The following is a 16,779-nucleotide window of genomic DNA, read 5'->3' as shown; positions in this document are numbered from 1 at the left end:
CCCACCTCCCCCCCCCCCGCGCACATTTCTACGCATACAGCCGCCTCCCCCCTCCCCCGTCCTCCTCTCCCCCGGCCCCCCACCCCACTTTCAGACTGTGTGGATGTTCCGACGTAAGGCCTGTCTGGAGCTGACACACAACTGGGGCACCGAGTCCGACCCCGCATTCGCCGGCTACCATAACGGCAACTCGGATCCGCGGGGGTACGGACACATCGGCATTTCCGTACCGGATGTGTATGCGGCGTGCAAGCGGTTCGAGGAGTGAGTGTGGTTGGGGGGGGGTGGGGGGGCGGGGGGCTACCCCCCACCTTCCCCCGTGTCCGGTGACAGCGGCCACATGGGGGGGGTGCATGTGCCGTCTTGGGGGAGGGGAGGGGAGGTTGTACAAGTTCTGTGTACCCGCCCACCCACCCAGCCCCCGGGCCGCATGGGCAACACCCCTCTCCCCGGATGGCAAATGTACGGTAGGCAGTACCAACAACAACACATCGCCGTGTTTGCAGGGGTAAACACCACAGACGCCCCAAAACCTCTTTTTCTCCCCCTCCCCCCCCCCCACACACACACGCGCAGGTTGGGAGTGGAATTTCAGAAGAGGCCAGACGACGGCAAAATGAAGGGTGAGCTATTCAGCGAAAGGGGGGCAAACTGCTGCCTGCTGCTTTCGTCTGCCCCTCAGCTGTATCTCTGTCTGTCCGTGTGTGTCGTGCGATGCGTTGACTTTGACTTTGATGTTAATGTTGCGGTCTATCTACCTACCTCAGCTCAGATTACCCCCCCCCTCCCCCCCCCCCCCCAAAAGAAGGTCTGGCCTTCATCCGCGACCCCGACGGCTACTGGATAGAGGTCCTCAACGCAGACAACTCCCGCCAGTTCGCCACGTGGGGCAAGTAAAAACACACACGCGTGTGTGTCTGTATGTCTGTGTGTCCCCATCCGCCAGTTCTGTGGATGCGTGTCGCAGGTGTATATGTGTATGTGTGTGTGTGTATGCCTTCATGCCGGGCCGCGGCAAACCAACACATCCGCATCGTCGTCCGGGGGGGCGGTGGGGGCAGTCGCCCGCATCAGCGGCAGTGGCGGATCCAGAATCCAGATCCCACCGGAGCTGTCTACCCGTGTGGTCCCCTGTGTGTGTGTGTGTGCCAAAACGTGTGTGCATGGCCGCATGTACGGCACTCTGCACCTGGCTGTCCCTTAGGAGAGGGGAGGGGGGGGGGGAGAGGGGAGGGGGGTGACGGATTTACTACGTGGACTCCTGATTAGGCTATGGGACGTCCGCGGGGACGCGGGGAAGCGGGTCTCAGTGGGCGGGGCGGGGGTGGAGGGTTAGAGTGCGGCAGCACGCTGTACAGCAGGATGGGGCAGGAGGTGGTCAGCGGGGCAGGACCAGAGGAGCGGACTTGAGGACCGCGGCGTGTATGTGTGTGTGTATGTGTGTGTGTGTGTAGGCACGAGCAACAGGAGTACTAGCAGCATTAAGGTTGCAAAGGCAGTGGGGGGGAGGGGAGGGGCAGCGGAAGGGAATTTGGGCGGCGGATCTGGAAAAAGGAGGGGCGAGGGGTGTAGGAGACGCTCGCAATAGCCGCCTTTGCTCTGTGTGCGTGTATGTATGTATGTATGTATGTATGTATGTATGTATGTATGTATGTATGTATGTATGTATGTATGTATGTATGTATGTATGTATGTATGTATGTATGTATGTATGTACGTATGTATGTACGTATGTATGTATGTACGTATGTATGTGCTGCGCTGGGAGGTGGGGGGCTAACAGCACGTAAATATTCACATCGCGGGGTCGGTCGGCGGCGCAATCCAACCAAGCTGTTCCTGTCGGCTGTTTTGTCGGAATATGCTTGCGAAGGGTCTGTTCGGTTTTCGCGGCGGAAGGGGGTCTCGCAGGTTTTTGGCGCATTAACTAGGAAGATGAAGAATGAAGAGATCTATTATCGGGGGTTGCTCTTGTCTGTCTGTCTGTCTGTCGCGTGGTCGACCCGGTGGGGGGTTCCGCGGGGGGAAGGGGGGAGAGGGGAAAGCTGTGGCGGCGGTTGCGGGTCGACTGCTCCCCCCCTCCACCTGGGAGCCCTAGGGCAGCTCTTGACGTGTGTGCGGCGGCGGCTTCTACGACCTCCTGGCTGATGACACCAGCTGGGTGGCCAGAGCTGGTGAACTCGTAGTTGGGCTCCCGGATATCCCGGCTTCATGTACGGGTGGTGGGAGGGGACAACGGGCTAGCTGTGCATGTTGTTGAACACACCCGCTTCTTAATCTCACTCCTCCGCTATGGTTCGCTTCACGCACGCTCTTCCAACTCCTGGCTTGTGTTTACTCTCCTGCTTTCACAAAGGCAACTGCGAAATGTCGTTCGTTGACGGACAGATACGCACATCGTTAACAAAACAGGCGGTTTAAAATAGACAGACAGGGGCACTTAGACACGTGTGTTAACTCTGGTTCTCAAACACCCCGCTGCTCTCCTTTATAGATCGAGTTACACACACACATAAACATACATACATATATACATACATCCACTGAGAAGTTGACTAGGGTGACTGGATGAGGGTGCCCCGAAATACCGGGGAAGGCAGGGTTTCACAGGGTAGCTGCCACGGGCGAAGATACACCCCCCTGTTTCACACATCATACATACATACACACATCATACATACATACACACATCATACATACATACACACATCATACATACATACACACATCATACATACATACATACATACACACACATCCCTGCCAGCCAAACCAGCCGCAACCCGCCCCTTGGTGGTGGGGCCGTACACCACATACCCCTGAAACACCACACTGCTTGTGTGCGATCAGCTTCCACCACATACATACATACATACATACAGGATACAGACATCCTCGTATGCCACCATGTCCATATCTACACATATACATACACACGCACTCATCTGACAGCACACACACACACACAACCCACACACACCAGGCCAAGTAGTCAGTACTTCCGAAACCTCTCCTGTACGACACATTCCTAAAGGCAGCAATACGGCAGCGATACGAAGAATGACTAACAAGTTCACATCACCGTCCTTACCTATCATCGTTGTGTGGTGGTTGTGGTGGTTATGTTGTTGGGAGTGGTAGTTGGTATATCCCACCACCACCGCCAACTTAGCTTCTGCCAGTCGAGCAGTAGAAGCCGCCAGCAGCCCACGCAGCCCGCACAGCGGCATATCGCGATAAGGAAGGCGCCACCAGACGCTAGCAAATACTAGTGGCCAACCAGCCAGCCAGCCGGGCAGGCACAGACACGTAAACCCCCACACACCCTTCCCCCCCCCCAACACCCCACCTCAAGATAGCAGCAGCCCACCCGGAAAGGAACCGCCCCCCGCCCCGGTGGCGCCTCCCGACGACCTACTCGGCCGCGGCCCCCCCCCCACACACACACACCCGCCCGCCCACCTAGTAACCTAGTACACCATCTACACAAACAACACTGACCCGCACCTGCCCGCATGCATAGGGCCCACCGCGGGGCAACATATGCCTTCCTCGCTTCCCGTACCATCACCACCATCACCACCACCTAGACATTCGTCTTCCCCTGACCCCGCCTCCCCCATTTTGAGGTACCCAACCCCCATCTGGTTTGGGTTGTGATCCACCACCACCACCACCACCTCCAAACACTCAAACAACTAAACCTCAAGTACCCCAACCACGGCCACATTTTCCATACACCCTACCCCTTCCTCCCAGCCTATCGCCTCTATCACAAACCCAACCCCACCCCCCTGACCGCTGACCCCACCCCCCTTCTACTTGGTTTGGAAAATGTTCTGCACCATGGCCCCCTTCCCGATCCCCCTCGCGGCCCGGTCCAGCTCCTCCACCTCCCCCCGCCCCAGCCGCCAGCCCAGCGCCCCCAGGTTCTCCCGGGCCTGGGGGAGGTCCTTGGCGCCAGGGATGGGGACGGCGCCCTTCGCCATGCACCAGTTGATGGCCACCTGCAGCAAAAGCGGGGTTACGGGGGGTTACGGGGGTTACGGGGGTTTGGAAGTGGGAAGGGGTAGGTGGGGGGTGGACAGTAGTGGTGGGTGTGCCTTGGGGCGGTGGATGGGCCCGTCACTCCCCCCCTTTTTGCCCCTCCCCCCCCTTGCCAGATCCTCCCCCCCACCTGCGCCGGTGTCTTCCCCCGCTCCCTCGCCACCTCCTCCACCACGCGCATCAGGGGCTCCACCTCGGGCAGCAGCTGCCGGAACAGGGCGCCCCGGGGGCCAGGAGGCAGGGAGGGGGAGGGGGAGGGGGAGGGGGAAACACGACCACCCGCAGCCTTCGTCGTCTTTCCGTTCAGAGAGTACTTGCCTGCGCGTGTGAGGGGGCGAGGAGGCGAGGAGGCGATAAGGGGGGGGGGGAGGTCGCTGATGATGTGGACTCGGCTGCTTGCGGGGCGTGACTGGTTCGTTGGTGGTTGGGATTTCCTGATGTAGCATCACTGATGTATGTATGTATGTTTGTTGTTACAGGGTGGTATAGCTTCACCAGCGGCCCCCTTTCCCTTGGAGGCAGTTCCCTGCTCTCCCTTGCGAGAGGGGCACCCTAATCCGTTTAACCCATCCGACTTCAGAGTGTATTCGTTGGGTTCAGCAACTCACCACCAGCATCCAACCAAATCTAGCGGATCAACGGCGCCTCAACTTAGTTCCTGGTCAGCTCGCAAGTGAATGTATGTATGTACATATGTATGTCCTGTAGGATCGTTCCAAGTTACAAGGTTCCCGCGCAAGTGTTCCAAACTACAAACATACACACAAACACGCACACGCACACCGAAGTCACACCGAAGTCACACCGAGGTCCCCTCACACACCGATTCATGTACCCCCCCACACACACACAACAGCACCTTTATACCGCCTGATCCGCCGGCCCAGGATCGCCCCCTTAACACCCCCCCACGGAACTCCGGTAGCTACCCGGGGGGTTCTCCTTCCGCTTCTTGTGTCACAAGAGGGAGCCCCGCTTGCTACACTCACCTTCTCCACGGCAGCACGAAAACCCCTCCCCTCACCCCCGTTCATTCACCCCCCAATACACCCCCCAATACACCCCCCAATACACACACACGCGGACACCGCCGTACCGGAGAGCAGCCCCAGAGCCAAGGGGCTGTAAGCGATGACCGTCACACCTAGGTCGTCACAGAGCGCCTGGGGGGAAAGGGGGTGGGGGGAAAGGGGACACATACACATACACATACACATACACGCGCACAGAGGGGAGGAACGTGACGGGAAGGCAAACGGAGCCTGACTATGACACGCGCTAGGTTGTACGGCAGGGTTGAGGTTGAGGACACACGGGGGGAGGAAGCGTACTTTACGGGAAGTACCGCGCGAATGTGGCGCGAGGGGCTGAGGTGTTTGCGTGAGGGGGTGGATGTGGTTCCGGGTGACCTCCAGGCAGGGGCGGGGCCTCCTCCATCGGAGGACACCCCACCCCACCCCCTCACGTCTGATGAGCCGAGCGTACTTCTGAGGTGCAGGAGGGGGCCGGACACACGCCCTCTAGGGGTGGGGGCGCTGAACCACACGGAGTGAGTTTTGTGCGGCCGCGCCGCCCTCCGGTGAATCCAGAATTCCACTTTCCTGAGAGGCGCCCCCCGGCCGGTGGGCTCACTGAGTGCCCGTTAGGGGGGGCTGGTTGGTCCATTGGCCCCACTGCCGCCACCGACCCGAGGAACCGACCCGCTGCTGCCACTGCCGCTGCCGCACCTCCAAACCCCCATGTAAAATGGGAACGAAGTGCCCCGCACTCCCACTCGCACCAGCAATCGCATTCCGGCTGCTTTGCGTCCTTGGCGTGCGTGCCGTCCCTCCCCTCCAGCACACCACCACCACCGCCCCGGTCGCCGATTCGTACGTGTACGGCATGCAAACCCCCCGGGGCCCCCTGGGGGAGCAATAGAGCTCGCGACACCACAAGCTTGCTTCTTGTGTGTACAACTTGCCGTACGATTGTACGAATACCCGCGCAAATCGGCCCTCAGAGGCCGCGGGCTTTCCCACACCCCTCTGACAACCGCCGTACACCCACCTTGAGGTCCTGTTGTGCCGTACCCCAGCTCAGAAGGGAAAACTGAATCTGCAGTAGCAGTAGCAATAGCAGTAGCAATAGCAATAGCAGTTGCAGCCGTACATGGCGAAATCACAGCAGCAGCGGCAATGCCAGCAAGCAATGCCATGCGCCACATACACTCTCACGATAGGGCCCCGCGACGTTTTCCATGATCAACATTCCTAGGTCCCTTGCTGTACACCTCCACACCCCCACCACACCCCCACCACACACACACCCCACATCCCCACCACACACCGCACCTGAACCCGCCCCTTCCCTCTACTCGCCCCTCCCCGCTCTCGGGGGCGGCAGAGCCGGGCTACCTGCCCCTCAACCCCCACCCCAGTCACCTCCGCCCCCTTTCCGTACCGTCCCCTGAGGCCATTGGGGTTCGTGTCGCCTCTTGTTGTCACCCCCACTGCCTTTCCCAAGCCCCCTCTTAACCCCGATACACACATACATACGCACGTACACACCTGTGCTGACGCCAGCGGCACCCCCCTCTTGGCAAGTGCCGCGTGTATCTTCTTGAGCTGTTGAGGGCCGTAGTTGCTCACCCCCACCTCCCGAACCAGCCGCTGCTCGTAGCAATCCGCGAGACCCGCCTGGAGAGCTAGCTCCTGTGGGGGGAGGTGTAAGTCCGTACGGGGGGAGTTGGGGGGAAGGGGGGGAGGGAAGGTCTTTGTGTCTTAATCATCCCTGGCATCCTCAATTCCTGATCGCCACCGAACCGACTTACCATCCCGGGTATGGTCCGCCCTGGAGAATGGAGTTCAAATATGTCTGTGTGTATGTGTGGGGGGTTTGGGGAGAAGGAGATAATGTTGCGGTTCGGATTCGATTGCGACGCGCGACCGTTTCCCCCTCCCCGTCCTCCCCCGCCCCTCCCCCCCCTTGGAGGGCAGATATCACCTCGGAGACCCCGCCCTCGCAGCCACTCTGGGGGCAGCCGCTCACCATAGGGCCTCCCTAGACCGCTAGACATATCCCCAGTTGTCCACCGACCTGCAGCGGTTGGTAGTTGGCGGTTGACCAGTGGAGTTGGCCAACAGACAATTGCTCCAGCCCAAGGCGTTTCAGCGAGCCCCGGCAGGCGGCCACCATGTTGCCGGGCAGCACCCGCCAGGGGTAGGCCGCGAACTTGGTGGCGATGTGGACTCCGTCCCGAACTCGGTCAGAGCCGGGATACTCGCGGGTGAACTTGCCGAGCAGCAGCTCGCTCTTGCCGTTGAGACGACCGGTTCCATAGGAATCAGCGGTGTCAAAGATGTTGATGCCGTTGCTCACCACCAAGTTAAACAGCTCCTGCAGCTCCGGGTCTTGGCTTTCATCGTAGCCCCACAAAAAGCGATTGCCCCAAGACCACGTGCCTAAGCCCATCGGGCTAACTTTGAGTTTGCCAAGGGGAACCAGTTCCGACGGACGATACAGTGGTCGCTCGGTGGGGCCCAATGGCGCAGATGGCTTTGAACGTCCGGGGAGCAGCTGCTGCCAGAAAGCACGGATGGTAGCGGATGATCTGCGGCTGTATCTATGAGTTTTCACATCATTTCTTGCTTGCTGCCTATCCCTGAGCTGAGTATGCTGCTGGCCGCAGCGGTTAAGCTGCACATGCATTTTTTGGGGGTAGCGATGTTTGCGATCTTATATAATGTGCCGGTGCTCAGTCAAGATAGGAATGTATTACCGCCCGCTCGCGGGCGAGTGAGGGTTGAACGTCTCATGCAAAGCTTACTGTGCCCGTCCGTACAGTTATACGCACTACGCAAAACACCATGATATAAGGTCTGTCTGTCATGGAGATAGATGATCTGTGCGGACTTGCACAGATTGTACACAAACATCTGCACGCGGTAACGCACGCTGATAGCCGAGTAGTAAGCCTGAGGTCGCTTACCCTTGTTACTGTTTTCTCTCGCAGATGGGATTCATATCACCTTTCTCCTTTTCCTTTTCTGTTTCGTTCTTCTCTTTGGCTACGCTAGAACTCGCTGTCTATGAGCCTCCTGGCTCGTTTGGGTCGTACGAGCTCTCTCGGGCTTGTGACATAACATGACACAAGCACCTCTTGGCATTATGTAATGATTGATGTGATTTATTGATAGGCCTGGTGGGATACTATGATTGACACCGCAGCCAAGCTTTGAGTGCTGAGCCCGCGACCATGGATAATCTAGGGGACCTAACGACAACGCTTCCCGAGACAGCGGAAGTCAATCCCATACCACCCACTTCCTTTCCAGTATGCACAAGCTCGCGGGTACCACCCACTGTGCGGCAACGCAACTTCACGGCGCAGACTCATGACGCAGCGCTACATTTTCAGATTCTTGACCTCGGCCGCCAATATTTCGTCTGGGTGTCCGCCGTCGGCCCAAAGCTGGGGAACCTGTATCTGGCCATCAAGACCCCGGCGGTGAGCTGGCGATAGCGCCCATGAGAAGGGCCCTCCCCGCCCTGTATCTAGGTGTTGGGTGGATCTGCAAACGCAGAATTGTTTTCACTTGATCAGCTATGTCGCATGCATATTGAGGGGGAGAGAGGTTTAATAGCTAGGAACTGCGCCAAGTTTCTTCTCCCCAGTCCCCCACCGACTGCGTCTGACGGTGGCCGAGTCTGCACTCCGCGAGGGAAAAGCGACCCTTACGCAGACCTCAGGCCCATCCCGGGGAAATGCAAATGCCACGTGGATGAGGGCTTCTGGCGGCGATTCATTCCCGTCATCCCCTCACTTCCGCCCTCTGGCCTCCGCCACCCTGTCTGCCCTGGTGGTGATAACGTTGTGTCGGCCCCTACCGCCACCACCACCACACACACACACGCACACACAGGACAAGATACCTGCCGTGGCGTCGCTGCTGCCTTTTGCTGGTGGTGGCGGAGGTGGAGGTGGTGGCGGAGGTGGAGGCGGAGGTGGAGAGGACTCAGCCATGGCGCAGCGGCTGGGTACGTATGTGTGTCGGTATGTGTGTATGTACGTATGTATGTCTTCTTTTTCCCCCACTTATCTTTCATGCCTGCCTGCTCCATCCCAGCGCTCGTACCCCTCCACCCCTACCCCCTCCTCCCTTCGCACATAACTCCCACCCTCTCCCTACCCTACCCCACACCCACCCACCCACCCACACCCGCACTCACCGCCACAGCGCTAAAGCTGGGTAAGCCGGTCGTGTGCTCGTGCAACTTGCCACAGAATGCGCCGCTGCTGCAGGTAGGTGTGTGTGGGGGGGGATCTGTCTGTCTGTCTGTCTGTCTGTCTGTCTGTTTGGGGCACCCAGAGGGGGAGCACAAGCCACGTGTGTGGAAGGTGGTGGACACCCCCCACCTTCCCACCTTCCCGGTGGTGGCGGCCACCTAGAGCGGGGACTGCTATTTCACCTGGCGGAGTAGTGATGAAGAATCCTGTTACTGCTACTGCTGCTACTGCTACTGCTCAGGCGGTTGCGGAGAGGCGGCTGCTTCAGGAGCTTCAGGCCATGATCCAAAATGAGGACTCAGCAGTCGCAGCAGGGGCAGCAACTGAGGCAGAGGCAGAGGCAGGGGCAACCTAAGGAGGGGGAGGATGCTTCTGAGGGTGGGGACAGGAGGGAGGAGGGAGGGAGGGCGGGAGGCGATGTGCATCTCATTATTGCGCACCCACCCATCCACCCACTCCCCCCGGGAAAACGATTAGACATGCGACATGACCCGGCAGGACGCGATACGACACGAGGTACGGTAGAAAGGAGCTAAAGTGTCGGATGTACTAGTGTACTTTCCCGCAGACAGACGTACAGGCGTACAGACACGCCTAGATACCTACAAACCATACACAAGCACACATAGCCGTGCGACACATTCTTGTGGTGGTGGTGGTGGTGGTGGTGGCGGTGGTGGTGGCGGTTGCCTGGGAAAGGCCCCCCTGCCGCCCTGTGCGATGGCGGGATTCATGTGCCCAGACCTAGTCATGTCCGTCTGTCTGTCTGTCCGTTGTGCATCCCGCCGTACGGACTGGCCTGCCGGTATTGATGGGTTGATGGATGAAGCTTTAAACGGCGATGCGGATTTGGGCCCGCCGTGGGGCTTCCCCTCCCCTCCCCTCCCCGGGAACGAATGTCCGTCTGAGTTCGCGTTCGGTGCCTTCGTGCGCCTTTGGGAGAGGCCAGACCCCTTCCAGCCCCCCTACCCCCCGCGCAAGTTCCCAACAGCTGTGTGGTATTGTGGGGTGCTGGCGGGGATGGGGCTGGGGGTTTTGGTGCCGGCGGCTGTCCGCGGCCCTGTCCGCGGCTGCAGGCAGTGGCACCAATGTTTTTACGTGTGCGATATGACACGGGCCTCTGGTCATGGATGTGCATCTCAGCATGGCGATTTGGTCGGCTGGAACATAGCGATGGGGTGAGGGGGAAGGGAGGGAAGGGGAAGGGGGAGGTGCGTGTGTATGGAGAGCGGGTGGTCAGTGGGTGGTGTGTCATCCACTCACCCACTCATCCCTAGTGTCCCCCGCAACTTGGAGGTCGGTTGCTTGCTGGGGCGGGGTGGGGGGAGGGGTGGTACGGGTGGCTAGGCGGATGCGGGGTGAGCCCTGCCAGTGGGTCTGGTGGCAGTGGCGGCGGCGCAGGTGCACGTGGGAGGTGGAGGCGAGGCTGTGACGAGTTTCGTGAGGGGGAGGGGGGAAAGGGGGTTGCAACGACGGGGTTGTGATGGGGTGCGTGCGTGCGTGTGTGATGAGGGGGACCTGCGAAGTGAGGTCCCGTGGGGAGGGGGTTGTGGGGAGGGGGGTCGCTGCTGCGGCGGCCCGACCGGCGGCCCGGCTCCTCCTTGTGTAAGGCGCTGGCTTTGCTTGGCTGCTGCTTGTCGGCTGTCCAGCACTACTACCATGGCGTTCAGGGGAGGCTGTCACTGTCTGTTGGTAGAAATGTGCAGAGCGGACAGTGACAATGACTCGTAGTGGCTTGCCTCGGGCGCATGTAAGCCATGACGCCGTCGTTGATTGGTTTCGGGTTTAAGACCGTAGCCCATGGTGCGCGTGAACCATGGTGCATGCTCAAGATAACTACTTCATGAGATAAGGTTCTTACGTAGGGGTTTAAGGACATAACCACGTGTGTCACAGACGGACGGGAATGGGTGATCCGTTGGGGTCCTATGCAGCCCTGAAACGTTTCGCATAGCGTGCAGCGGTTCCTGAAACAGTGGACCCACAAAACTAGCTCATACAATGCCCACATTCTAACAACTCAGTACAGGCCGCTGACTGCAACGGCATAATTAAAAGTTTGCAAGGAAAGTTCATAAACCCAATTTACAGGAAGTGCAGGAAGGGCTTACTAAAAGAGCAGTTTAAATTGGAAGTAGTTTCATCATAGAAGCACCTGCAACAGGATGATGATGGGTGGCTTCCCGCTCCGAAGCATCGTCGTACCCGACGACTCTTGGAAATTCCCGCACTTGCAACCTTTGATATAATTAACCAGTTCCCAGTTATTGCACCAAACACAAAAACGCATTTTTGTACTCATTCTTCGTATCTCCTCGCGTTGTTCACGTCAAGTTACTTCGTTTCCACTTTGGGCCATCCATAACCAAGCATTGCGGTGCAATGGATCTTAGGGCTCAGGTGAGCTCTTCTCTTACAGCTACCCTCATTTTTCGTACCGCTGCTCTGATGCTGCCGCAACTAGCATCCGGCTATAGTTGGGTCTATACTTACACATATCCTGCTCTCCTGTTCCAGGTTCGCAACTACAACATGACTCTGTCAAACAATAAGACACCGCCGCCGATTAAGACGGAAGGCAAGACGGAAAACCAGCACGTAAAGTCGCTTCAGTCGTTGAGCAACGGAAACGAGGTCCCCTATGATGCAACGCTTCGAACTGTTATTCATGAGGGCTCACGGACACCAAAGCTGCCACCGCGGCAAACCCAAAAGCACCCGGTAGGTACTCCAGCAGCGTGCTCGAGCGGCTTTACAGGTGCACGTTGATATGCGCCTTCTGATTTAAAGTCAGGTACTGATATGTTACGAGCATCATAGCGTTGGTCTAGTTTTGTTCTCGGCGTTCTCGCGAGGATTCATTGAAGCATCCAAATTCTATGCCATCCGCAGCCAATGACGATTGCCCCCTATTACTTTAATCCGTGCAGGGGTATATTCGGAACGAGAGCGGCGGCTTCTTTACGTCATAGTTTTTCGTGTACTCATGTTCGTACATAGAGCAGTGGTTGAGTGTGACAAAGAATTGTGTTCATGGAACCACGTGGCATATGGGTATTATCCTAGCCTATTAGCGTGACCATAACAGAGCGTATTAATGTAGTCGGCAGTGTCGTCGGACAGCATAGGGTGTGTCGTCTTTGGGATAACTTGTGTTTGGGGGGGTGGGGTAGTGACAGCAGGATCGCTTGTTGACTTTGGAAACTCTTGGACCTATACGATATTTAGCATGCCTGCAGTCGGAATGAGTCAAACGACGCAGGGATGCAATCCAGCAGGTGTTGAGGCACAGGCAGGCGGTGGTTTCATTTGAGTCCGGGTGATGTGCGGGCTTCAGGATCGTGGCTTGTGAGCCACGGTAAGGCGTTTTGGCATTGCTTGTCATATTACTGGCATATGTAATCATTAACGACGCGGACAGGGTAGCCGCCCCAGACCATCGCATTTGTAAAGGGGATATGGAGACGGTTAGCGCCAAAAGAGCTGTTCAAGCAGGTCTCGCCACGCGTTTCCAGAAGTTGGCCGTGTGTCACAGGCGCGCACGGAAAGAGGGAAAGAAGGGAGCTGTGCCGCTGTTGTCACCGCTAGCACTGAACGAACAGCAGCTTACAGGAAGCTCATACATGGCTCAGCAGTCCACAGCAAAGTTTCAATATTTCAAACCCAAAGGCCGGATGCAGCAGTGCGCGCACTGTTGCCTACCTGAATTTCCCCCTTTATATGCATACCGACGAATTCGCTACTACACATCTCTGTAAATTAAAGGACGGAGCAAAAGACTTCAAACAATACAACAAAGCGCATGTGACGCATACGATAGACGACGGGCCCACGACTGGCCACGTTCTCTTAACCCCCAGGACTTATATGACTTGCTGCCGGCCGAGTACGTGTCTCATCTCTTTTAATTGCATTCCATTATCTTAAGCGCCGCCGCGTCGCTCTTTTTCACTGCGCGCAACGTAATGCACGCAGAGGCCAAGCGGGGTGACGCAAGCGCACGAAGGTAGCACGGCAGCAGAGAAAACCACATCGTGCCCAACCAGAACGAAAAAGGGGTATTGTGCCCATTTAAAGGTCTTGTCAGCAAATATCTTTTTTATTATCCGCACACGCTAAAGCTCCAAGGTGACTTTTCGTAATTGGAAGCCGACAAGTGGACGCGTCCTTTGTTCGTAGCCAACAACTGAAGCCCTGTGTACAACTGCGCAATTCAATCCCTCTTTAATCAGCGCCGGTAAAACTTGCCGACATAGCAGTTAAAAATTATAATATTAAGGCATATGCCCACTGGTCCCATTGCAGTTCGCGCGCTCGCAGAGCTTGGGATTAGTTGGCTTGCGGAGGGAGCTACATGAGCCAGCTAACAGCGCGAAACGACCTTCGGTCCTTCCTACGAGTCACTCAGGAAACCACAACACGTACACATATACACACATACACACGTACACATATACATACATACACACACCGCCAATACGCTTCTCCTCCGAATGTTCTCTTTCAGATCCTCCCCCCCGTCGTGGGGGCTCCCCCCTCTGGGCCCCCTGAGCCCCCTACTCCTGCGGCCTGCCGCCGCCGCCGGACTGCGCACGCTGCTCGCCATCACCCTCGTCCTGACCTCCTGCTGCTGGGCCGTCTTCCTGACCGCCTTCCTGCTACTGCCCACTCGCCTCAACCGCCTCATCAACGATATGGCTGCGGCCTCCCCGCACTCCAGCGTGTACTACCAAGCGCCATCATCATCACCATCATCGGCCGCAGCCGCCGCCTCCTGTAACGACGATGACGATCCTTCCTCCCCCGCCTCCCCCTCCTCCCACTCGAGCTCCTCCTGCTGCTCAAGCTCGGGGGCCCCCTGCTCGGATGACAACGACGGCGGCTCAAGGACCAGTAGCAACAGCAACAGCAACAGCAGCAGTAGCAGTAGCAGTTGCAGCAGTGGCAGTAGCAACAGCCGCCAGCAGCGCCCAAGTACTGCTGCTGCTAATCCTCCGCCTGGCCTCAGGCCTCCAAGCCACAGCTACCCCCCTAACTGCCCCGGGAAGGAGGTGCAGCAGCAGCAGCCGCAGCCGCAGCAGCAGGAGGAGGGTGACGGTGAGGGTGAGGGTGAGGCGCTCAGCCCGGCTGGGACGGATGGAGACCAGCACGACGGCAGCTCACCCGCCAGTGATTCTTCTGCTGCTACTGCTTATGCTACTGCTGCTACCACCGCTACAGCTGATGCCGCGGAGGGCTCGGAGGCACCGAAAGGGCAACCGGGTGGTGGCGCTCCTCTCCTCCTCCACCACCACCACCATTACCACCACCACAATCACTACTTCCACCATAAGACGGCCATAGGTGATGTCGAGAGGACGGCGGGAAATACACGCGCTGCTGCGATACAGACTTCGCCGCCATCACCGCCGCCGTCTTCGGCGCCGCCGCCTCATCTGCAGTATCTCCGCCTTCCGATTTGGCCCCACCAGCGCCAGCGCCAGCACCAGCGCCAGCTGGGAGTGCCGGGCAGGGGGCGGGAGCCGGAGCAGATCCATGTCCGTCAGGGGCCGCCGTCCGCACCCTCCTCGGCGACATCGGCGACGTCGGCGTCACCGCGCTGGGGTTCCGGGAACCGCGGGACAAGTACGACCCCGCCGGGGGGGTCGCTGACGGAGGAGGTCGGCGGGTGTGATGACGGCGGAGACCGCCGCGGCGGCGGCAGCTGCGGCGGCGGCGGCGGGACAGTGGTGTCGTTCGACGAGTGTATCCGCAAGTACGGCAACGTGCCGTCGCTGCGTGTGCTCATCATGGTGCGCGGGTATGGGGGGCAGGCAGTTGGTTGAGCAACGAGCATGACCGTTGCCATGCAAGGAACTTCACAACCGCTAACAGATACCGCACGTCTAGGCAGGAGAGCTGCCAGTGTGGAAAGCTGTGTACGGCAGCCGCTTACTCCTACAGGCCCACTCTCCCCTCTTGCCTTTCCCCCCTTCCCCCCTCCCCCTCCCCCTCCCAACATCACCCAACACAGGTCGCCGGCACGCGGGGAGACGTGCAACCTGCAACCGCCCTGGGTGTACGGCTGGCGAGCCATGGCCACCGGGTACGACTGGCCACCCATCCGCCGTACCGTGATCTCGTGTACGGCGCCGGTCTGGAGTTCTTCCCTCTGGCGGGGGACCCCCGGCGCATGATGGAGCTGACGGTGAAACACAGGTAGGTAGGTCGGTCGTGTGGGGGCGGGAGGGTTGGGAGGAGGGGGGTGAGGGAGGGAGAGGGGGCCACCCCACCCCACCCCACCCTAGGGCCCTGAGGGCACCGAGACGGCCAGGTGTGTTCGGAGGAGATAGATATCTTAAAACGCACTTCTGCTCACTCACTCATTCGCGCGTGATGTCCCCACAAGCTCGCTATTTGCTTCACAAGCGGCCGGCCAGCAACACAGGCGAAACGCAAATCATTAACAACCGAGATGCGTGTCTCGAATAAAGGAGTAAAGGCATCAGCATGCGGCAACCTAGCAGCGTGCTCCAGCAGCTTTCTCAAACGGCAACTCCACTCGGGTTAAGTTCAGCCATCTGAATGCGGTTCTAGTTGCTTCCCACCCCCACCCCCCATGGGGGGAAATCATCATGGGTAGAGCGCAGAGCGCAGACAGCCCCTCATGGCGCCATGAAGACATGGGCGCCTGGTGCCAATAAAGTTCAGAAAGTATTGGCCCTAGCCCCCCCTTTGGGCCCGCCCTTGGGCCCCCCCTTGGCCTCCCCCTTGCCCCCCCCTTTGGGCCCCCAGAACGGGTTTTCCGGTGCGGCATCCTACCTTGATGTTATCGCTCGTAGCAATACACACACATACATACATACATACATACATACATACATACATACATACATACATACATACATACATACATACATACATACATACATACATACATACATACATACATACATATGTATGGATGAGACCAAGCTTGACTAAGCTGCTACTATGACCGTCGGCCAACCGCGGCCGTGGCCACCGACAGCGACCTCAATTGTTTGAGCGTAGTTATGGTTATCTAATTAGCCTGAAAATGTCGCAGAGGCGACCAGCAGTGGCTGTTAGCCGCGGCAATGTTCAAAATGGCCGCCAGCCGACCTCAGCCGCGAGACCGCAATCCATACCGACCAAAAAGATAAAGGCCGTCAGTGGCTTTTACGGAACAAATGAAGGCTTGGCTTTCTACAGAGCCACACTAGAACTGGAACCGATCGTGGTGACAGTCCGGTGGCCAGCGGGCTCAGATACGGGCGACATCATCGCGCAAATATACGGTCCATTAGGACTTCAAATTCTGGCAACAATTGGCCAAATCTTCCGCAGCAACCAGGAGTTCAACCGTTGGGGAGGCCCTCGCATTCAAAAACGGTTGCTTTATCCGATGGGAAGGGAACGGCACATTGTGATGGAACTCTCCATCCTTGTGCCAAAAGGAGGTT

At 58.2% G+C, this 16,779-nt stretch overlaps 4 protein-coding genes across 4 annotated transcripts in view; 3 read left to right on the top strand and 1 right to left on the bottom strand.

Moving 5' to 3' along the window:
* VOLCADRAFT_97568 (uncharacterized protein) overlaps positions 1–897 on the top strand; it is a gene marked incomplete at both ends in the record, with an annotated part of 3,285 nt that extends 2,388 nt beyond the window's left edge. The window contains 3 exons of the mRNA XM_002956544.1: positions 95–264; positions 577–623; positions 809–897. Of these exons, the coding sequence (XP_002956590.1) occupies positions 95–264; positions 577–623; positions 809–897 (306 nt within the window). The remainder of the gene's footprint in view (positions 1–94; positions 265–576; positions 624–808) is intronic.
* Positions 898–3,818: 2,921 nt separating this feature from the next.
* On the bottom strand, positions 3,819–7,737 carry VOLCADRAFT_67093 (uncharacterized protein; the record flags this gene model as incomplete). The annotated part of the gene is made up of 6 exons (XM_002956507.1): positions 3,819–4,007; positions 4,178–4,333; positions 5,136–5,210; positions 6,097–6,144; positions 6,597–6,740; positions 7,126–7,737. 6 exons carry the CDS (start codon positions 7,735–7,737, stop codon positions 3,819–3,821), a joined length of 1,224 nt encoding a protein of 407 aa, XP_002956553.1.
* VOLCADRAFT_97566 (uncharacterized protein) lies at positions 7,654–9,671 on the top strand (the record flags this gene model as incomplete). Its single annotated transcript, XM_002956543.1, has 5 exons — positions 7,654–7,824; positions 8,420–8,536; positions 8,952–9,066; positions 9,267–9,331; positions 9,558–9,671. The coding sequence occupies 5 exons, from the start codon at positions 7,654–7,656 to the stop codon at positions 9,669–9,671; spliced, it is 582 nt and encodes a 193-aa protein (XP_002956589.1).
* Positions 9,672–11,594: 1,923 nt separating this feature from the next.
* On the top strand, positions 11,595–16,122 carry VOLCADRAFT_107296 (uncharacterized protein; the record flags this gene model as incomplete). The annotated part of the gene is made up of 6 exons (XM_002956542.1): positions 11,595–11,716; positions 11,834–12,037; positions 14,758–15,108; positions 15,330–15,514; positions 15,613–15,629; positions 16,091–16,122. The coding sequence occupies exons 1-6, from the start codon at positions 11,699–11,701 to the stop codon at positions 16,120–16,122; spliced, it is 807 nt and encodes a 268-aa protein (XP_002956588.1). The 5' UTR covers positions 11,595–11,698.
* Positions 16,123–16,779: the final 657 nt, after the last annotated feature.

This window comes from Volvox carteri, assembly GCF_000143455.1.
Source record: "Volvox carteri f. nagariensis unplaced genomic scaffold VOLCAscaffold_62, whole genome shotgun sequence".
NCBI classification, from domain to species: Eukaryota; Viridiplantae; Chlorophyta; class Chlorophyceae; order Chlamydomonadales; family Volvocaceae; genus Volvox; species Volvox carteri.
This window is presented reverse-complemented; position numbering and strand designations above follow the sequence as displayed.